Source organism: Ipomoea triloba, chromosome 5, assembly GCF_003576645.1.
Source record: "Ipomoea triloba cultivar NCNSP0323 chromosome 5, ASM357664v1".
Classification (NCBI taxonomy): domain Eukaryota; kingdom Viridiplantae; phylum Streptophyta; class Magnoliopsida; order Solanales; family Convolvulaceae; genus Ipomoea; species Ipomoea triloba.
The window spans coordinates 30,174,658-30,195,930 of record NC_044920.1 but is presented as its reverse complement, the minus strand read 5'-3'; the positions used below and the strand labels follow the sequence as shown (position 1 = coordinate 30,195,930).

Below are 21,273 nucleotides of genomic sequence, written 5' to 3'. Positions count from 1 at the left end.
AAATAGACCATTGCTAAGTGGAAATTACTCAAATGCCCCTCATCACGATGTTGTAATTTAAAAATAATGTGTATTGTCAAAGTAAATCGCAGTAGAAAAAATTTATATATTCAACAAATTTATAATAGACTTCACTCTCTTTACCATTTTCAAGCCTAATTTTGATAACTTGATGGTTGTGTTCTTTTTTAAAGAAAAAAAGAATAAATTAGTAGGTTTAAAGAAATAGTCATATCATTTCTATTTGGAGTCACTACTTCCACTTTGAGATATATGTATAAAGGCATATAAAATGTCGTGAAAAGAACAGTCAACAAATAAGAATCACATTTCCCAGGTGAATGTGTAAATTATCTTTTGTGCAAATTATGATGTATAATTGTGCATTTACGATTTTACGGATAAGTGATTGTACATCTTAAAAATATGCATTTCTGTAATTGCTAAAGTCAAGGCGTTTCACCCAGAGCACACCTTTAATAGCGGCTACAGACTTTTCCGGAAATTAATCGTAGCGTATAGGGGGAATAATGGAAGCAAAAATGGGAGGTGAAGGAATAAGAGCTAAGAGGAAGACAAGAAATGTGGATTGCTATGATTGAATCTGGGAGGAGAAGGGACGGGATATCTCATTATTGAATAAGTTCAGAAAAACACAGTTTCCACGCAATTTCCTCTGCTTGTTTGCTAGCCACCTAAGAAGATGTGTGCATAGTTGCATATATACACAACCCCAAGCCTCTTACGTGGCAAAAAATCGATCTTTTCCTTCACAGATACTCAAACCGATCATTTCCCGTACTTACAGTACAGAATATATTAACTATAAATACATAATTTGAATATAATTTTAGATCTGGACCCACAATGCAAGCCTGCAAGGTCGATCCTGGTCACATAGTTAGTTAAAAGATGCCAAAGAACTAAAGATTATGAAACAGAAAAGGCAAATACCCCAAAGTTCCAAAATGACCCCTTTTTTTCTGGCTTTTGGGGTGTGCTCTTAGGTATTCTTGAAATTTGAGCAATAATTTCCATGGCAAAGTAGTTAAGATTGCTCTGATGTTCAATCATATGACAAAATGTTAGCTCTTACTAACACAATATTGACAAGAGAGTCAAATGATGAACAAAATGGGGTGTGGCTATTGCAAGGCAGGTTAAGGGTTTGGTGAAACAAAAACCCGAGTTCTTGCCTAGACTGCAGGTAAGTTCCCCCGTCTTTCTCATCTTAGGAAAACCTGCTCGGCCATCTTTCGGGGATTCTTCACTTCCCGTCTATTATCTACCCTTGCCTGCATGAGAAGTATAGTGGAAAAATTTAATCTTTTACCCAATATTGCTTTCGATATCATTCCAAGGATACAAAACTAATACAAGTTATGCATATATAATAAGAAAGAATTGTTCATAGATCCGAAAATTATCCAGAAGTATAGAAAAGTGCGGGATCATGAATCAAACAGCATGAAAATTACCTTTACACCAGTCAACGTTGTTGAAGAACTAGTTCCCGGGATTCTTTCCTTTGAAACTTTAGGAACCTGCACTTTGACTGTAGCTGCCCTCTCTCTAGAGCTTGATTTCGGAACCACTATCCTTGGTGCATTCTCTTTACCAGTGGCCATAGTTCTTTTGATTTTGGTTCCCGTGCTCTCTTTAGTCTTCCTAACCTCATTTGAGGGAACATTTCCGTTGCCTCGATTGGGAACAAAAGCTTTCTGTTGTGTTGTATTAGTACGGTGATGACCCTGCAAATCCACATACAAATTCAGAAAATCAATCACTATCGTCATATGACAAAGATCTATATTTGAGAAACCAGAATTAGGTTTTCATAAAAGAACATTATATCCACCAAAAATGAAATTGAGAAACAAATCTAAGAAAGACATTCAGTCATTTAACAAATGCCAAAACAACAGAAGATGTGTTCTCAGAACTCGATACGTACTTTCACAGAAAGAAAAAAGTTTTAGCAGGGTATGAAAAGTCTGTAAAATAGGTCATCCCATTAAAGTTTGTAAAGCTTTTTATGAGTGGTTTATTTGATTCACAATAATTTGCGTGCTGAGCTTGAAGAAAACATGCCTTGTACATTCGTGGTAGCTTCGTCTTTTCTTTTGGGGGGTCATTCAATCCGAAGACATTTCTACTATCTGGAGTTGTGCCTTTAGTTTGGCTTGTAGATTGGTTTCTATCCTCGTGAGGATTTGAAGACTCTATGCTTGATTTGCTTGAAGAAGCAGATTTTCGACCTTCAGATTGCCTCGGACTATTAACCACCAGCCTTAATGCCTGTCTAGTAACACAACTTTTCCTAACACTAACCCTTAGAGTCGACAAGAAATCACTAGTTCGCCCAAATACTTGACTGTTTATGTCTGTGCACTTTCGAGGTTGCAGTTCAGTAAGTCTAGATGTTACGGTGCACGTTGAATTTCTCATCTCCAGAGAGTTCTTATGTTGTTGTTCGACATCCTCATAAGTAACGGTGCTGCTTGAATTACTTGTCACCGAGGACTTCTGATGCCGTTGATCGCTAACCTCAGATGTAACGGTACTTAAACTGCTTTCGCCTCTCTCAGCAGCTACAGAACCACGACTGGGAATTGGTTGAGAGCAGGGGGGTTTAGAATTTAGAGACAAGCTGCTCGGGCCAACAGAAATAGATTTTGAAGCCCCACGGTGTTTTACATTTACGTGGCTTGTTCGATCTTTCACAGCTTTAGTAAACCCCGAGTTCACCCGTGAAGATTTACTGTTTAAGTCCTTAACCGGATGCTTCTTACCCAAGCTAATCTTGCGGTTTCCTTTCCCCCACTCCCTACTCCTGTAATCTTTACCTCTCGATCTTCCCACCGAGGGTGGAAGCTTCGGGGAAGATTGTTCGTGCCCGCCAAAGTCCATTTCTGCACAGATCTCCCCAATGCGAGAAAATGCAGCTTTCAATTCTTTGGAAGACGATTGATGAAACCTGAAAGGGTTTAGTCAATTTAGCGATTCTACACCCACCCATCCACTACCCGAAAATACCATGTCTAAACAAAATCACAAGACGCTTACAGATGGCTCATGTGGAACCATTCATCATCCCTGCAACACAAACACAACTCCATAAATGAACTAGTCTCGATTATAGGCTCTCATACCAGCAAGAACTTCAACCATAACCACAAACCGTGTCGATACTTACTTGTCAGTGTACATAGACTTAGATTCAACACTGAGATCCACCCACATGGGAGCATCAATCTCATCCTGCAATGCATAAATGACCAAATCAAATCCCTAATAAACCTAAAACACCCTGCACCCCATGGCCACTCTCAGGGGGAGAGTTGAGACTAAATTTTGAATACAAGTATGCATTTTCAAATCTATCACTCTCAAATAATCAAATATAACCTCAAGAAAATATCATTACAACAAAAAAGCCTGGAAATGAATATGAGGATCAAAAATATATCTAGCAAAAATCCACATTCCAATATAATAATCAACATTTGAGCATAAACCCAAACCCCCATTTGAGACTGAATTTTGAATACAAGTATGCATTTTCAAATCTATCACTCTCAAATATAACCTCAAGAAAATATCATTACAAACAAAAAAGGCTGGAAATGAATCTGAGGATCAAAAACATATCTAGCAAAAATACGCATTCCAATATAATAATCAACATTTGAACATAAACCCAAACCCCCCCATTTCAACATTCATTTACTGTCAACAACTGCCATTACAAAATTTGAAGATTGAAAACAACATTTTTCAAACCCAGAAACAAACATCTAACAATCCACCCAAAACACAAAGAATCCGCCAGTAACTAACAGCACATTATCACATAAATTTCAAGAACGAAGAGTGAAAAATCGGAGAATAGGGAAACGCGAATTACCAGAAACTCCCAATGGTCGGCTGGTTCAGAGCCATTCTTGACCAACAGTTCAATCCCATCACTCTTCGCTTTTCTTCCATTGCCCTTCGCAGAAGGAATACGGGGATTCGGCTTTCTAATAACCATTCTCGTTCTTGGCCCGATTGACGGCGGGACACTCGGGAAAATTTGAATCTTTAAGGAAAAGGGTACGATGTAATCTTGACCTTAAGCAAGGATGTTTAGCCTTTAGCTATTGTTGTCGCCATGAAAGAGTAGGAGAGCTTTCGAGTTTCAAACAGGCATCATCAGCAACACAACATTTCTACTACCAGAAGGCAAATAGTACCTTTCGGCTTTCATCATCATAAACTATAATATACGATGGCCAGAAGCCCTCCAACAGTCACCCATTTTTTTCTTGATAAAATTCAAAATATAATAGTGATGTTTTAAAATTTAAATCTTTAATTAATAATTGAATTTTTTTTATTCTTGATAATAACTTAGTGGAAAATTAAAATGTATATCCAACATTTGTTACTAATTCAATATTTCTTCCCTTTTATTTTTTGAATTAACATCCCGAAATATAGACAATTCATTCTTAAGGCAGATAATATCCATAAAATTTTATAGCTCGAGAGATAATGGAAGAGTATCGATAATTCTTTAACTTCAATCATACATGATGGGATTTTTAGTGAAAAAAACAATTGTTTTATTATGTTCCTTAAATATACGTTCCGATAATACATCATACTACTATTTTAGTTATGACTTGTACACAATTGAAAATTTCGCTATAAGATCCTCTTTTGTCCACCTCGATCAAATCATATTCAATATAACGTGCATGAATACATTAGTTGTCTATAGATATAATACCAAACTTTTTAAAATATACTATTGTAATTATATTAAATTTTACTGTATTTTTTAAAAAAATCATTAATTTTCAGCTTATGAACATATGCCATTAGTCATTAAATTCCCAAGTTTTATTTTTGAAAAAAATATTTTTTTAAATATTACCGACACTATAATATATATTTATAACTATTTAATTGATCTATCGAAGTACAATGAGTTAATATCGTCTCACCGAGTAATGAACTTTCATTTTTGGGACAAGCTTTATTTTTCTATTGTATTCTTTATTCTTCGGAAAATAGGGAATTTGTGTTATTTGCTGGAAACGTTTCTCTGAACTCGTTCTTAAACATGCTGACCGACAAAAAACAAAACAAAATGGTAAATAAAGTAACATGGCCGATTGGGCGGTGATAGTGATCTGATAACAGTTTGTGAACTCTCCCCGGAGCACCCACAGCTAAATATCGACACCCCTTCACTCAGAAACCCACACAGTGAAGGTTTCTGGGGAGGTTTTTGTTCGTTTGATGCAAAAATAGGAAGGGGAGAATTTCAATGAGGCGAAGGTCGTTCGATCTTCGAAGCAGACCCTCAAAGAGACGCTACTCCAAGCTGGGATGGCTGGTATTCTGCGCCTTCTTAGCGCTTCTCTTCTTCGTCATCGTTCGTCAGAAAAGCTCTTCTCCCTCTACCCCTTCTTTAATCCAGGTAAAAACTGGCTTACCCACCAGCGTTTTGTCTCATTATATCCCAAAAGATTGGCGCTTTCTTCCCGTTTCTTCTTGATGGTGTTTTCTTTTGGTATAAAAGATTTGATTTTTTTTGCAGACCAAGTGTATGTGTAAGTGTGTAACTCACTGGTTCTGTTTATAGATTGTGCTGTATAGGTGTGTTCAATAATTTGTAGTCAATTTGTTCAGATTTGGATGGTTTGTTTCTTAGTGGCATGTTAGTGTAGCAGATTATAAGAAATGGAGAGGACTTTGCTGGGCAATCATTGTATTTTGTGGTGAATTTTGTGCAGGAGAGTTGGCAGGCATTTCTTATCTTTCTGTTTTGGGTACCAATAGTAAAAAATTCTTGGAGTTTTATGGGATTTGATGAAGAGATTTCTTGGGGTTGCTTTAGAAAATGATTAGTGGTTTAGAAAATGAAGTTTGAAACTATGAATAACAATTCAATCCATTGGTGTATGGTGTATCTCGGATTTAAATGAAGCTTAGATTTAAGTAATGTCCTCTTTTGGCAAAGGCTAGGTCCTTGCATTGTCTCGTCCGTTGCAATTTTATGTGTTTCCCGCTGCAGTTTCTTGCCATTCATTTATGTTTTTGTTATGTTTGCTGCATTAGACTTGTTAACTTTGTTTCTTTCAAGACTTCAACTGTATTGTATGAGAATGTTCCGAGAGGAAAATTGGGGAAATGGATAAGTTTATGCTATTTGGTTGAAGTATGGTATATACCGTCTCCAAGGGTGCATGTTGCTGAAGGAACACGAGTGAGTGTTCAATTTTGATGTTAGTTTGGGGTATGTGGCTGGAAATGCAAAGAGGAATGTTTAAACGAATTGAATTGCGGAAAGTTTCATAGGAACCTTTCTCTTTACCAACTTCCTCTCTTTCAAATAAAAGAATCCAATTTCAAGTATTGATTCCATATGAGTACTTAGAGATCTATGGAGTATACCTATTGAAAAAGTTTAGCCATAACCAATTTGTGGTCAGATGTTGGATCTTTATTCTTTGCCTCTTGTTTGTTTGCACTTCCTGAATAGAAACTTTAAGTACATAGAACACTAATGATTTTATGTAAATGTTCAGGGATTTAATAGACGGAACAAATTTCTGGAAGGTTTTAACATCACCGAAGAAATGTTGGACCCTCATTCAATCAGTAGGCAAGTGAATGATCAAATATCTCTTGCTAAATCCTTTGTTCTGATTGCAAAAGAGAGCAACAACCTTCAACTTGCATGGGAGATAAGTGCCAAGATTCACAAATCACAAGTACTCCTATCAAATTCAGCAACGAGGAAAACCCCGTTAACAATGAAAGAGGCAGAATCAAGAATCCGTGAAATGGCACTTCTGCTTTGTCAAGCCCAGCAACTTCACTATGATAGTGCAACCATGATTATGAGATTAAAGGCCAATATCCAATCACTTGGAGAACAATTGAATTCCGTGACGGAGAAGAGCTCAAAGTATGGACAAATAGCAGCTGAGGAAGTGCCAAAGGGTCTATACTGCCTGGGTGTTAGGTTAACTGTTGATTGGTTCCAGAACAAAAAGCTGCAGGAGAAACAGCCGGGGGAGGGTCTGGTTGCCAAGAAACTCGAGGATAATAACCTTTATCATTTTTGTGTTTTTTCTGACAACATCCTAGCTACTTCAGTCGTGGTCAATTCAACAGCGTTAAATGCCAAGAATCCAGAGCGGATTGTCTTCCACATTGTGACTGACGAAATAAACTATGCTCCAATGAAAGCCTGGTTTTCTATGAATTCTTTCCGCGGTGTTTCAATAGAAGTTCAGAAGTTTGAAGACTTCAGTTGGTTGAATGCTTCTTACGTCCCTGTTCTTAAGCAGCTGCAAGACTCGGACACCCAAAATTATTACTTCTCTGGAAGTCAGGATGGTGGTAAAACCCCTATAAAATACCGTAACCCAAAGTACCTCTCAATGCTCAACCACCTTAGGTTCTATATTCCCGAAGTTTTTCCAAAGCTTGATAAGATAGTATTTCTTGACGATGATATTGTGGTTCAAAAGGATCTATCACCATTGTTCTCCATTGATTTGAAAGGAAACGTGAATGGAGCTGTCGAGACTTGCACGGAGACATTCCACAGATACCACAAATACTTGAACTCCTCCCACCCACTTATACGCTCACATTTCAATCCAGATGCTTGTGGCTGGGCCTTTGGCATGAATATCTTTGATTTGGTTCAATGGAGGAGGAAGAACGTGACTGGTATATATCACTACTGGCAGGAGAAGAACGCAGATCGAACACTATGGAAGCTCGGAACCTTGCCACCCGGGCTTCTGACCTTCTACGGGTTGACTCAACCGCTGGATCGTAGTTGGCATGTTTTGGGATTGGGATACACAAGCGTCGATCCACAGCTGATTGAGAAAGGTGCAGTTCTACATTTCAATGGAAACTCCAAGCCATGGCTGAAGATTGGAATGGAGAAGTACAAACCACTGTGGAACAAATACATAGATTATTCTCATCCTCTGTTGCAACAATGCAATATCCATTGACCATTGTCAACAGATAAGGCTTTAGTTAGCCATACCAAAACCAAAGATGAATCATTTCTATGCCTCTTGAAACATAAAACAGTGTTGTTAATCTGATCATGGGTTTATGCTTAGAAATCTCTAAAATTTGTCAAATCATTGATGTATTTATTCCACTTCTAATGTGTAGCTTCAGCCTTCAGACATCTCTGTTTTTGAGGTTACTATAATTTTTTTTAACACTACTGACTCTATTACAATGTAGTATCTGTTCAGTCACAGCTATGCCGCTTGACCACAAGGTCTTTGGTAGGTTCGGTATCAAATCTTATAGTATATGATGTGTCTTGATTTTATTAACTCGTGACGGTGACAGTTAGGAAAAGCATTCTGAATAACTAAAATGGATGATCAAGAAGGGGTTATGGAACAAATGACTGAAAATCATTGTACAATGTATGGTTCTCAAGGATACAAAGGTATATATTCCAACAATTTTAGCAGGCTCCTAAGAATCAAGAAAGATAATGATCTGGATAGAAGGATACCACTTGGAGATACTTAAAAATCTTTAGGAGCCCTGTGATTGGTCAGTCTATAACTTGAGTTTATCATCAACCACAAATTCTATCCATGCAATCCTGACCACCCATCTGTGATTTTCTCTCTCCCCACACATAATAAAACCAGTTCCTCAGTATCTTCTACTTCTAGATTGCTCCAGCAGTTATTTAACAGAAAACTAGTCCCAACCCTAAGCTTGAGAGAAACCAAGAATGGCATCCATGGCAGCTGCTGCTAGCTCCACCACTGTTGTCAGAGCCACCCCATTCTTGGGTCAGACCAAGAATGCTAATTCTCTTAGAGATGCTGTTCCCATGGGACCTGCTAAATTTACCATGGTAATTTCTCATGAACTTCTGTTATACTACTAAGATAGTAAGATGGTTTTATTTTATTTGGTTGCTTAATTTCTTGGTTTTCATCTTCATAGGGAAATGATTTGTGGTATGGGCCTGACCGTGTTAAGTACTTGGGACCCTTTTCTGCTCAAACTCCTTCATACTTGACTGGAGAGTTCCCTGGTGATTATGGATGGGACACTGCTGGTTTGTCTGCTGATCCTGAGGCTTTTGCCAAAAACAGGGCTCTTGAGGTACTTTAAATTAGTTTTTATGTATATTTTATGAGGTCCAAAGACCTAACTCTTGTATATATATATCATGTGAAAGAGTTTTGGTCAGACTTTTCTCGAGTAAGAGTCAAACTCTGGACACCCGACTTAAATGGGGTAATCCACTCAAGTTGGTTATGATGTTGACTTGGTAATTATAAGGTTTTAAGTCCAACTCCTAATGGGAGTGGCTTATTAACCTTATTGGTTTGAGCCAGTTAGATAACCTAGGCCGATTTACTTCATTATGGTCTCAGCCGGTCAGCTATAGACAACCTAAGATGGGGGGTTTATTAACCTTATTGGTTTGAGTCAGTCAGGTAACCTAGGCCGATTTACTTCATTATGGTCTCAGCCAGTCAGCTATGGACAATCTAGGATGATTTACCTCATTGTGATCCTTTGTTGGTTAGGTCTATAAGGCAGAGTTTACTAGTACATATCTTGAGTAGTGGCTGGGAGTTTCCCTTTTCACTCAAAAAAAATGATTATTGTACTTGGAGATCTAAAATGGTTTGAAAATTGGCAGGTGATCCATGGAAGGTGGGCAATGCTTGGAGCACTGGGATGCATAACCCCAGAAGTTCTTGAAAAATGGTTGAATGTGGACTTCAAGGAGCCAGTGTGGTTCAAAGCAGGAGCTCAGATCTTCTCAGAAGGAGGCCTGGACTACTTGGGCAACCCAAACCTTGTTCATGCCCAGAGCATCTTAGCAGTGCTGGGCTTCCAAGTTGTTCTCATGGGGCTTGTTGAAGGCTTCAGAATCAATGGCCTGCCTGGAGTTGGAGAGGGCAATGACCTCTACCCTGGTGGCCAATACTTTGATCCCCTCGGCCTAGCCGATGACCCGACCACCTTTGCTGAGCTCAAGGTGAAGGAAATCAAGAATGGCAGACTAGCCATGTTCTCCATGTTTGGTTTCTTTGTCCAAGCCATTGTTACTGGCAAAGGCCCTCTGGAGAACCTCTTGGACCACCTTGATAACCCTGTGGCTAACAATGCCTGGGTTTATGCCACCAAGTTTGTCCCCGGATCATAAATTTCGGTCTCCCTGGATTCATCTGTGTTGTTCATCCAAACCCCTAATGTATGATTGAAAAAAAAAAATGAAAATTTTCTGTAGATTATATATAATTTATGAGAGTTTGGACTAAACATCTGTTTTCCAGTTTCTCAGTACTATACAATGATCTCCCCTACTTACATAATTTGCAACATACTAACTAAGCAGGCTCACCTCAAGAACTCTGAGGGGTTTCAAGTGAAAAAACCAATCATCCTCTCTTATGGTAAATATACAAAACGCACGCCCGCCCCCTCGGTTCTCCTGGGCAAACCTATCTTAACTAGCATGTTTCGTGCCTAGAAAGACCGAAAGAAGAGGTTTAAGTCTGAAATCGTTTGCTTGTCTTTCCCCCCCACCATGTTCTTCGGCTTCTTTCTGCTTCCGAATGCCCCAGCTTGTGTACTTTTACCTTTGCAGCCCTTAATCTGACCTTGTAGTCCTTCTTCCATTGCTCAAACTGGAGTTTCAGTCTTCTTAGTTCGTCTTCAGGGCTCGTAGAGAGTAACTGTCCCGGGCTGACCTGAAGAATCGATGTGGCCTTGTCATCGAAATTCTGTTTCCTTTGTTCAAACTCCTTTACAAGGCGATCGATTGCACTAAGACCACCATCGATCTCTTGACTAGATCCAACAGCACCTTCGGAATCATAAAAGCAACGAGGTGGAAGACCCACAGCGTTGTCAGCTGCAAGACTCTTCTTGGCTGCAGCAAGATTTGCCTGTTCGAAAGCACATTCAGTACCACCCGAGTCCCATGTTGAGCATAAATAATATATAAACATAAATGTGCAGTCCAACTATCAGCTTAGGCTTTTAGTTGAGATGGAGCACATGCTTCAATTTGGTATTAGAGACATGTCAAAGGTCATGGGTTCAAGGCTTTTAGTTAAGATGGAGCACATGCTTCAATTTCCCGGTTTAACACGGACATGAAACAGAATAAGTGCATAATTTTGGACCATAATACGTTTTGCCATGAAAGAGCATATGAGAGATAACAGCTAGCAAAAAAGTCTCAGCCACACTCAACACAGTTTCTATGATAATCAAACGGGCACGAGAGCTCACCTGCAAAGACGCAATTTGTTTTTCCCATGTTTCCTCCATCGTCCTCATCTTGGCTTCGTATTCTGACCAATGTGCCTCGAGTTGTTTAGCTTGTTCTTTTAATGCAGCGTTTTCTTTTTCCTTCTGTCCCAGGGTTGTTTTAGACACGAAAAGATGCTTTTGAAGTTCTTCGATAACAAAGGGCAAAACTTCTGAAGGCAAGTCCTGGTAAAAACGCACGAAAACATCAATACTTGAATAGGATAATACAAATCATGGGATGACAAGAGAAGCAATTCTCGAGTATTTCTTTGTTATAAAGTACCTTCACCTCCAACATCTTCCCGCCCGCTTTGCATTTTTCAAGAATTACCTTCTTCAAATTCCGTAGGCTACTAACATGCTTTCGTGCCAAGCACCCACGAATTGCTGTAGGAGAACACAAATGAATCATCGATCCTATATTCCATAGCACGCGTTGCAGAAATGTTGAGCTAAGACTTTACCTGATTGTATTCTTACAACAGCCACCAACTGCTCATCAATTTTGTTGGAAGCAAGCTGCTCTTTTGACGTTACCAACGTATTAAATTGCCTTCTCGCGTTTTCACCACGAACAACTACAATAACGACCATTTACATAAAGATCTAGTGAAATGAACGGTGATTATTTAGTTGTAAACTGGCTGGATGGTCAGTTATTTGGTAATTCAGAGCATTTGCAGAAATATGATAATATCCTAAATACTCGTAGTGGCAACTAAAACTCTAAAAGCAGTCTAGCTTACAAGATTGAAGCGCTATCACTCCGCCATTGAGCTCATGGAAGTGATGGCAAGCACGGTGGCGAGGAATACACTTCTGCACCTCAAGAGCACCCTGCAGGACTCGTTTCCTTGCATCTTCGAGTGCATCAATCTGAAAGTTACGGGGATCAGATATAACCGATATGGGGGCAAGGGGATACTAATAAAGAATAGAGCGCCCTTTTATTTGCCCAGTAGTCCAGCATCTCACCTGTCCAGCTCGGAAATACAATTTGGTATACCCAACCTGGTACATCTCAGGAAGGATATTGAATTGCTGGAGAATAGCAACAGATGTACTTAAAGGATCTCGAGGAACAGGATTATCGACGAGGAGGCTATATCTGAAACACATAGCACATGCATATTTCAAGACTTACTAACCAATCAAAGTCAGAAACCGAAAAAAATAGAAGAAAAAAGCGGCACTTGCCTTCTCGTGAAATCAAGATGTGTCATCCGAGTAGGATATCCGCATCTCGACATTTTCACCGCGTCTAAAACCCCACAGCATCTAAGCTGCTTTAAGACGAGATTTTTCTCGAACATCCCGGGAAGCTGCTTATCGTTTGGCTTTATGCAGCAGATGAAGCGTGGCGTAGTGTTTTCTAGCTGTTGCATTAAATTGAACAACTGACCCTGCACAGAGAGTTGGAGTCTCTAAGAGGGACTATATTGTCAATACTCGACAGTATATCGAGCTATGCAGCATTAAAGAAAACGAAGCAGATAATCACTACCTTAAACTTCGTAGCAACACTCTGCTTCTGAGATTGGTTAAGCAAAGATGCAAACAACCGAGGTATTTCAGAGCTGGATGACGAGAGTAGCTGAACAATATCAGCAGGCAACGTATCCTGATTCTTTTCCAAGAAACCACTGGTGAGATAGAGAACCTAATAGAATCAGAGGCAAAATATCGTGGGACGGGGTACCAAATGCTTCCAAGAAAACCATTTATCTATAACAACTGCATCCTAATCTACTGCAATAAGAAAATCTAACCTTTCGAGCATAATGCTGAATACTAAATGCTCCTCCACTTTCTCCTTTAAAGCACCGGTTTGCTGTCAAATGCTGTCTGAGCTTACTGGCAAAGGTTAAATCAGTAGCTCCAGGGAAGTTTGACTCTTCGTCCAGTAAAGAAATAAGCCCGGTTGGTTTCTGCAAGGCGCATTACAATAACCGATAAATCATGTCCACTTCTGCACATATCACAAGTTTTGATGAATGGGATAGAAAATCAAATAGAAGAAAGTACCTTTTCAAAGAGATCCAAACACTCTCGGTTGTCTTCAAATTCTACTTTTATCCAATCAATTCCATCTGACTCGTATTCCTGAATCAGACAAGTCAGTTATGTCATAAGTCATAACTATGCAAACATTTAGATTGCATATTGATCTTTTCTTTTGTTTTTTTTTTCTTTTTTTTTTTTTTTTTTTTGGGTGGGGGGGGCGGTGTCGAGCAATGAGGAGACTCTTTTGACACGGTTACCTCTTGCGCAAGTTTGAATAGATGACGATTAAAATGCTGTTGAAGCCTCTCATTTCCATAGTTTATGCAGAACTGCTCAAAGCTATTATTCTGGAGAAAGAAAGAAAATGGTAGTAACACAGAAGACACATTGAACAAACATCGATAAAAAAAAAAACACTTCAAGAGATCAATCTACCTTAAATGCTTCAAAACCATAAATATCCAGAATACTTATGGATCTACCAGTATGTTGTTTTTCCATTGCAAGTGATTTATTAATCTCATCAACAAGCCAGTTGAACAAGCTTCCATATATGAACTTTGCCAGTGCATTTCTTGTATCAGTTGCCTGAATTAAGTCAACGTGAATGCTGTTACTGTATTATAGCTCAATATATTTGTTACAATCATATCTATCTGGGGTGCAACTATCTAAGGTATAGAATTCGTAAGATTACACGTATAAGCACTTAAAATACCTGCTGCATTGTTAACCACTTGGTAACCTTATCCTTGCCAACGTGTACTCTATGGGTTGATAAAGCTAGCATGAGGTCATGAGCACTGCAACCTATCAAGCTAGCTGCATTTGTAAGAGCTGTAGGTAACAGGGAAAGGGTATAAATTAGATTTTTCAGAATATGTAAATCAATTCTTAATATGGAATGGCAAATCTTTAGACACAAAGAAGAAAAAGTTAATGCTACAGGTTTACCTTCATCGGCCACAGCTTCAACGTGGCTTTCATCGTCAATCACTTCAAATGATATGTTTCCTAGCCATAACACAGCAGCAAGCATTTCAAAGGCATGTTCTTGATCTTTTTTGCAAATGTTGAGAGTGTTTAGGGCGTCCTGATGATGAAACAGAATGTATAAACCAATTAATTATGTGTCTAGAAAAATGTTTTAAATGACATATATATCTAAACTCTAGAATCTAGATCACCATGAGCATATGGAACTTTTCGGCATCATCAACATCGTTCATCAAACACTCAGTTTGGTTTAGATAATTGTATTCAGATGCCCGTTTTAACTTCAGTTTAGCTGCAAAGAAATCACATCAAGGTTATCGTAAGTACTTTAAATGAGAAGGAAAGAGCACAAAGAATTATTTATAAAGCTTTTTATTTAATCCCTCACCTCAACATCTATGAGGTTCAGGAAAAGTAGAAATGAAAGAAAAGAAAGAGGGAATGAAAAGAACAGTAAACTGTGACATCTCATTTCTTACTTAGTTATTGCAAATTTTTACAGCATCTGAAATTACAGAACCACAGTACTTTGAATTGCATATTTGCATCAATGTTAACACGTAACCAGATACTTATGCACCTTCTCAATCCCCTCATACTACCTTTTTTTTTTAGGGGGGGGGGGGGAGGGGGGGGGGGGGGGGGGGGGGGGGGGGGGGGGGTGCAAATGGTTCCAAAGTTGAATCTGTACCTCTGAGACCTGCTGGAGCCCCAGCGCAAAGCTGGTAAAAGATATGGTATGATCTCTCTCCTTGGGCAAGCTGATTCACTCTTGACTGCAAATTAGACAAGAAGTTTTCAAAAAGCCCATGATGAATGCATGCAAATTTAAGTGGAAAAAAAGAAGTGAAAATAGAGGAGAAAAACATGTGTACCTCTTCAAGAAGAACTGCTCATTTTTTTGGGCATCAATATGTTTGTTATGCAAAGAAAAGTAAACATCAGTAGAATGATTGAAAGAATGATTTACAGAGATTTCGTGTCAACATATCAAAATAAGTGAGTGTGCTTACGAGTTTGTATTTTAGCGCCACATATTTTTCCTGTTTCACTAAAATGAATTTCAATCAATTTCCCCTGTAAAGAATCCAAAGTATTAGTGAGTCTAACTGCAATACGAAACGAGATAGACCATAAAATGATCTATATTGAGCAGCATCTCCTTTCCTTAACAAATAGAGCGGGTATAACTTACAAAACGGCTTGAGTTGTTGTTTCTAGATGTTTTGGCATTTCCAAATGCTTCTAATATACAGCTTGACTGTAGCAGTTTACACTCTATCCCGTTGCCACCTCCACCAAGTGCAGCCAAGTATTGCATAGCAACTTTTGCCGTTTCTGTCTTGCCAGATCCACTTTCCCCACTAAAAATACAAAAACCCGTTTTGATGAGCTTATTTTCACCTTATCTATTGCTGTAAGTACCTAGACTGATTTTTATGTGTTTTGGATAGTCTGATGAAATGAGTGTGGCTTTTCGAAAAGTTGTTTTAGCTTATTCGAATAGCTATTTCAAGGGGCTTATCGGAGTAACTTGAAAATAGCTTTTCAAAGGCAGATAAAGGCCCAGCTTTGACAAACAGTGCTTTTATAAGCAATTTTCAGTAAGTGTTTCTCAAATAAGTTGTAAATGTTTACTTTTGGACTTAATAAGCCAAAAATAAACTCATCCAGATTGGACCAAAATGGAAATTTTGGACTTATTACATGCCACTTAAATAAGAAACACTTATTTTCGGCTATTTATCCAAACTAGGCATTCCAAAGATAATCATTAAATCAACAGATGATACATAATGGAGAAATCTATGTGAAATATAGCAAAGCAGCAAGTACAATACTGAGACCAAAATAGAGATGCGGACAAACCTCATAATGATTGATTGATTGGTCCCATCTGCAAGATACACACATAAAAAACGGAAAGAAATGTCAATAACCTTTTCTCACCCACAGTTAAAAATAGGTAATGATAGCTGTGGTATAATCTAACACCTTCCATCATTTCAGTGTAGGCTGCATCAGCAATAGAATACACATGAGGACCATCAACTAGCTTCTGCCTGTAAGCCGTAATAAATTCATTTCCACACAGTTTGACATCTTTGAAGGGATTCACCGCTATTAAAACAGGACCCGCCTTACTCTGCAGAACCAGGAAAAATGAGAAAGGAAAGAAAATTACACATATAGACAGATAGTTAAGTAGATGTCTAGACAGTACATACATATATTCTTTTGTGAGAATATCTGTGCTGCAAGTTATGAAGGACTGAAGGCTCGTTCAGATAACTAAGTTGTATCAGGTCATCGACTCCATCAAGAATATCCGGATTTGCTGGTAAGAGCTCTGCTGTGGGAACTACTACATCCTGCATAATTAAAGAAGCCTAAGTAACCATACATCCCATGGACCATAGCTATTCAGAATATGAAATAAATGAATGCATTAACTCACACTCCCATCTGAAAGCTTTACAGAAGCTTTCTCTCGAGAAGTTGACTGTATCTGTCCTGATTCCCACAGCCCATCTTTTAGGCGACACCAAACATTAAGTTTCTGCAACATATTGATAAAACATTGAGTGATCACCACCATATACATCTAAGAGATAACCTCTGGAAATTTTGCATAAATCATCCTAATCGAACTTTCAACCAAAGAATCAGCAGGTAAAAATAAACAAACAGTGCAACCTAGAGTCAGACTGTTGATTTAGTAACCACAATGTTATAAGTTATACTCCTGGCAAAAGCGGTGGCCTTCTTGGTTTTAGCATGTCAGCTATGAACAACCTATACTGGTTTACTTCCCTAGGGTCAGTAAGGGGGGTTTAGTAGTGCACAAACTTAGGTAGTGGCTGCAGTTTCCCTTGTCATCTAAAATAAATAAATAAACAAACAAAACGAAAATAATTTGGCCAATAATTACAAATTACAACATCTAGTGTTCTTACATTCTTGGTGAAATAGCCAATGCTGTCATCCCACTCAGCCTCACAACACATTGGCAGTGAACCAGGCAGCCCAGAATCAATCTTTGGTCCATCATTTTTCCCCCATAATCTTCCTTTAGATTCATTCCTTTGTCCTGCCATGATGTAAGGCGATTCTCTGGGCTCCATTTCTTTCACCTTCTTAGCCCCAAACCTATTATTCCCTCTTGATTCCTTGACCTCTTCTTTCTGGGAATCACACTCCACTGAGCTCTCCAATCCACCATTCCCAGTTTCAAAGCTCGGTGGCAACCGTCTCTTGAACGACGGCGGCCGAGTCTTGGCCGTCAGCCGTGGCCGCGACGGCAGCTCCGGCGGCAAGTCCTTTGGCTTCTCGTCATCGTCTCTCCGCTGCAGAGCCTCCAGCATTTCTTCTAACGAGCTCCGAGTTCTTGCGCCACGCGAAACAGACAACATTTTTTCTTTGATTCAGAGACTCAAATTCCAACTAAAAACACGAAAACCCAACCAAAAAAACGCATAAAGCTCTCAACTTTGGCCTTGTATAAACACCACACAAACGAAAATGAAAATTTTTAAGCACCCAAAGGCCAAAGCTCAAAACTTTTTTTGTGGGTTCTGCAAATTATGCTAAATCAAGAAAGCCACTCACTCCTAACTCCTGAAGAGTAAATATGCAGAAACCAAAGAAAACACAGAGAAAAACCAAAAACCAAACAACAAAAAATTCTGTATTTAATATTTAAATACGAGTTATGGGTGAAAGTGTGAAAACACCCAACCAATTGTCCAAGGAAGAAGAAGTTTGTATTTTCGAAAATAAAATTTTCAAAAAAAAAAAATTTATTTAAAAAGCTGTCTTTGCTTTGTCGTGACTCGTGGGTTGTTTTGAGATATTCCTTAGAAAACAAAAAACTGCCGTTCTGTTTAATTGATTAATACCATTTTTTTGAAATTGTGATGGGAGGGGGACAACGTTTGATGAAAACGGTTGAGATCTGATATTTTGAATTAATAGAATATATTTGAATTTCAGGGACATGAGATTAACCAAGTGGGTGACAGATAATATACATTTGTTACTGCAAAGTATGCAGTCACCATTGGTATTTTAGTCAAAATGGTTTGAAGGAATTAGGTTGGAAGTTGGAACATGATGATGATGATATTTTGTGATTATTTGAGTGGTCTACTTTTTAAACCATAATGAGGGAATATATGGAATTAATACCACTCTTGCACTTTCCCTATAATGAATATTTTGTACAGAGCCTAGACATTTGTTTATTAATGTTACTAACACAGTGCCGCATGCGATACTCAATTCCAGATTATTATTTCATAATTTCACTCACGTGACCAACTGAGCTGTCTATGCGGACTTACTCTCATTAATATGACATGTTAGATTGATCAAATAAAAAATGTTGTTTGATTACAATTATAAACTGCTCCTACCATGGAGATGTGTGAATGATCTAAATTGTATAATGTGCTTCAATTGACTTATAGGAGTTATAGGCCTTCAAATACAAGTAAATCATGTGATATGTTTCAACTATACTATATGTCCCCCAAATACATGTAAATTTAATTTGCTTTGTTTTCTTCGTATAGTATCTCTCTCTTAATTTGATTTTTAATGAATGTATGACTGAAAGTTCTTTCCGCACTCATAAAACAAGTCTAAACTATTTCAAACACAAAAAATAGCCAAGAACCATGTCTATAAGGAATAAATAATTCCCACAACGAGTTTAATTTAAAATATTGTAATTATCAAATTGAGTATCTTACTAACTCGGTTAGGGCTACATAATTATATAACTTACTTCATATACAATATGTTTTCTTTTCTTAGATATTTAATTGTTTTTATTTAACCAAACAACATATAAAGTCCCAAAATTGCACACGAAGTCAAAAGGTGGTGGGTGCATATTCCCAATCAAGAATACACCTTCTGAAAATCCCACATTTTAACTTTAATGTAACATTTTAGGTCTATTGACTTGGTTTGTTCAAAATAAAATGAATTTCCAAATATGCCCAACAAAACAAAAACCAAGTAGGTTTTTAGTAGTAGTTCATGAGACCTCGAATTCCCACGTTCCAGCGTGCATTATGCCAACAGGTCCCACCCCCAACTCTAGCTGAGAAGTTGAGGCACCCTTCTTTTTTTTTTCAGAAATAGAATAAAGAAAGAGATAGTCTATATCCTGTATCGATCATAGGATCACTCTATGAATAGGTAAATTCTCTGTGACCTCCCACCGTTCACGACAGCCCTTGCTTCTCGCTGCGAACGGCTCCTCGGTGGAAAGTGTGGCAGATTTTTTCTTTTACCGTGTCAGCCACACTCTCATTTACTCGATCTTGATAGTCCGAATACGAGAAGTGTCTTAATCTAGACACTCTCCAAGTTGATAGGATCCAAATGAAAAACGGAAATATAATGGTAGGATTTGCCATCAAACTTATTAAATAATTCAAAAAAATTGATCGGGAAGATTCATTGTGTATTTTATTTCGTTTCTTCCTTATCAGAGAGGGGCCCTTAGGGAGCGGGGCTTTTTTATTAAAAAAGGGGCAAGAAAAGGGCTATAAGTAGGCCGTTTGCTATTGCTATGCTATAAGGGCTGCTCGCCTTTATACGGCTTGGCTTCGCTATCGCTCTTATGTAGGTAGTGGTCCACCTAAAAAGTAGTCTTCCTGCCATACCAGAATGCCTATTATCTAGAGCTAGAAGCTTCGCCAGAAGCAAGCAAGATGAGGTCGCTCTACTTCGTAGACAAGGCTCGTTCCGTACTTGACTTACGAGCTCGTGTAGTACTCACCCCTATCTCTAAAGGGGCTTATGCACTCCACTCGCTGTCTACTAAACGAGCGTTAGAGCGAGCGAGCGAAGCCCTCAATTTCACAAGAAAACGGATGCGCGTTAGCTAAACGAACAAGGAAGACGCGTAGCGTCACTTTACTCACGCACAACGGCTTCTTATTAACATATAGCTAAGTAGCGTTAGAAGCCGTTGCTTGTTCCCTCACCCTACTCTTTCATTTCCGCTTAAGCTTCCCCGGTTTGTGGGATTAATTGATTGAATACCCGAGAACCATAATCTTTCCTAGAAACAGCTTCTACGACGATAGGCATAAAGGCATGATTCGTTCCACAAATCTCACTGCACTGACCATAGTAAACTCCTTCTCGTTGTACCGAAATAGAGGTCTGATTTAAACGACCAGGTACAGCATCACATTTTACACCTAAGGAAGGTACAGCCCAACTATGAGGTACATCAGCAGATGTTACAATAATACGTAAATGAGTTTTGGCTGGTACAACCACTCTATTGTCCACTTCTAATAAACGTGATTGACCCAATTCTGGATCATCTTCTGGAATCGTATAACTGTCAAAAGTGAGAGACTGTTCATCGGAACTGTTATAGTCCGAATACTCATAAGGTTGGGTCGACGCCCGCCTCCCCCCAAACTGTACTTGCAAGTTTCCCCGCAAAAAGCTCTCCACGCCTACTCTTAGAAAGAACACTTTTTTTCTTTAGTTAGGTAGTTCTCCCGACCGTAAGACCTTTTATGAGTAAGGGTAATAGAAGGCCGGGGAAAGTTTATTGGCAAGAGGGAACCGTTTCTCACCCAGCCCTACCTACCCTATGTATTCGAGGGGAGGCTAGAACCGAAAAAGACCTGGTTCCACACATATGAGACAGGCAGAAGGTATGGGACGAGCAGTTTCTTGAAGAGCGAATTCGATCCTATAGTCTCGTCTTCTTTGTTCGATAAATTCACAGTGGAAAGGGATGCTAGTCGGCTCGGCGAAGTTGTAGCCCCAAGAAATCAGATCCAGAGTTATTCCTCACCTATCCTGTCAGGGGGCCCAGTGGAGCGCTCGAGTATAGATTCTCTATGCTCATGTAAACGGCCGGCCCGTAGATCTAAAAGGATCCATCCATAGGCC

General features: G+C 38.8%; 4 protein-coding genes across 5 annotated transcripts; 2 read left to right on the top strand and 2 right to left on the bottom strand.

Annotated features, from left to right (window-relative positions):
* Positions 1-961: 961 nt before the first annotated feature.
* LOC116019223 lies at positions 962-4,551 on the bottom strand. The gene is made up of 6 exons (XM_031259369.1): positions 3,908-4,551; positions 3,197-3,261; positions 3,067-3,096; positions 2,092-2,977; positions 1,479-1,751; positions 962-1,295 (listed from the first exon to the last, which is right to left on the bottom strand). Exons 1-6 carry the CDS (start codon positions 4,031-4,033, stop codon positions 1,227-1,229), a joined length of 1,449 nt encoding a protein of 482 aa, XP_031115229.1. The 5' UTR covers positions 4,034-4,551; the 3' UTR covers positions 962-1,226.
* A 507-nt stretch (positions 4,552-5,058) lies between these two features.
* Positions 5,059-8,254, top strand: LOC116019917 (probable galacturonosyltransferase 10). Its single transcript, XM_031260300.1, has 2 exons — positions 5,059-5,470; positions 6,582-8,254. Exons 1-2 carry the CDS (start codon positions 5,318-5,320, stop codon positions 8,031-8,033), a joined length of 1,605 nt encoding a protein of 534 aa, XP_031116160.1. The 5' UTR covers positions 5,059-5,317; the 3' UTR covers positions 8,034-8,254.
* Positions 8,255-8,724: 470 nt separating this feature from the next.
* LOC116019918 (chlorophyll a-b binding protein 13, chloroplastic) lies at positions 8,725-10,363 on the top strand. The gene is made up of 3 exons (XM_031260301.1): positions 8,725-8,914; positions 9,007-9,168; positions 9,716-10,363. The coding sequence occupies exons 1-3, from the start codon at positions 8,789-8,791 to the stop codon at positions 10,223-10,225; spliced, it is 798 nt and encodes a 265-aa protein (XP_031116161.1). The 5' UTR covers positions 8,725-8,788; the 3' UTR covers positions 10,226-10,363.
* LOC116019916 (myosin-2) lies at positions 10,292-18,097 on the bottom strand. 2 transcript variants are annotated; one of them, XM_031260298.1, is made up of 24 exons: positions 17,298-18,097; positions 16,799-16,900; positions 16,569-16,712; positions 16,336-16,486; positions 16,210-16,237; positions 15,536-15,704; positions 15,354-15,417; positions 15,216-15,229; positions 15,032-15,116; positions 14,532-14,632; positions 14,299-14,437; positions 14,063-14,181; positions 13,780-13,932; positions 13,602-13,691; positions 13,366-13,443; positions 13,110-13,268; positions 12,845-13,000; positions 12,538-12,743; positions 12,316-12,448; positions 12,087-12,216; positions 11,805-11,918; positions 11,624-11,727; positions 11,320-11,523; positions 10,292-10,970 (listed from the first exon to the last, which is right to left on the bottom strand). In XM_031260298.1, the coding sequence occupies exons 1-24, from the start codon at positions 17,751-17,753 to the stop codon at positions 10,572-10,574; spliced, it is 3,498 nt and encodes a 1,165-aa protein (XP_031116158.1). In that variant the 5' UTR covers positions 17,754-18,097; the 3' UTR covers positions 10,292-10,571. The 2 variants fall into 2 exon arrangements, with proteins under 2 accessions (XP_031116158.1, XP_031116159.1); XM_031260299.1 differs by having other exon boundaries at positions 12,845-12,961.
* Positions 18,098-21,273: the final 3,176 nt, after the last annotated feature.

Coding starts and splice junctions, on each gene's coding strand:
- LOC116019916 (XM_031260298.1), bottom strand. CDS start 17,753: ATGTTGTCTGTTTCGCGTGGCGCAAGAACTCGGAGCTCGTTAGAAGAA. Junction 16,901..17,297: donor TTGGCTATTTCACCAAGAAT/GTAAGAACACTA, acceptor AATATGTTGCAG/AAACTTAATGTTTGGTGTCG. Junction 16,238..16,335: donor CTACACTGAAATGATGGAAG/GTGTTAGATTAT, acceptor TGTATCTTGCAG/ATGGGACCAATCAATCAATC.
- LOC116019918 (XM_031260301.1), top strand. CDS start 8,789: ATGGCATCCATGGCAGCTGCTGCTAGCTCCACCACTGTTGTCAGAGCC. Junction 8,915..9,006: donor GACCTGCTAAATTTACCATG/GTAATTTCTCAT, acceptor TCATCTTCATAG/GGAAATGATTTGTGGTATGG. Junction 9,169..9,715: donor CCAAAAACAGGGCTCTTGAG/GTACTTTAAATT, acceptor GAAAATTGGCAG/GTGATCCATGGAAGGTGGGC.
- LOC116019223 (XM_031259369.1), bottom strand. CDS start 4,033: ATGGTTATTAGAAAGCCGAATCCCCGTATTCCTTCTGCGAAGGGCAAT. Junction 3,097..3,196: donor AAGTCTATGTACACTGACAA/GTAAGTATCGAC, acceptor TTTGTGTTGCAG/GGATGATGAATGGTTCCACA. Junction 1,296..1,478: donor CAACGTTGACTGGTGTAAAG/GTAATTTTCATG, acceptor CTTCTCATGCAG/GCAAGGGTAGATAATAGACG.
- LOC116019917 (XM_031260300.1), top strand. CDS start 5,318: ATGAGGCGAAGGTCGTTCGATCTTCGAAGCAGACCCTCAAAGAGACGC. Junction 5,471..6,581: donor CTACCCCTTCTTTAATCCAG/GTAAAAACTGGC, acceptor GTAAATGTTCAG/GGATTTAATAGACGGAACAA.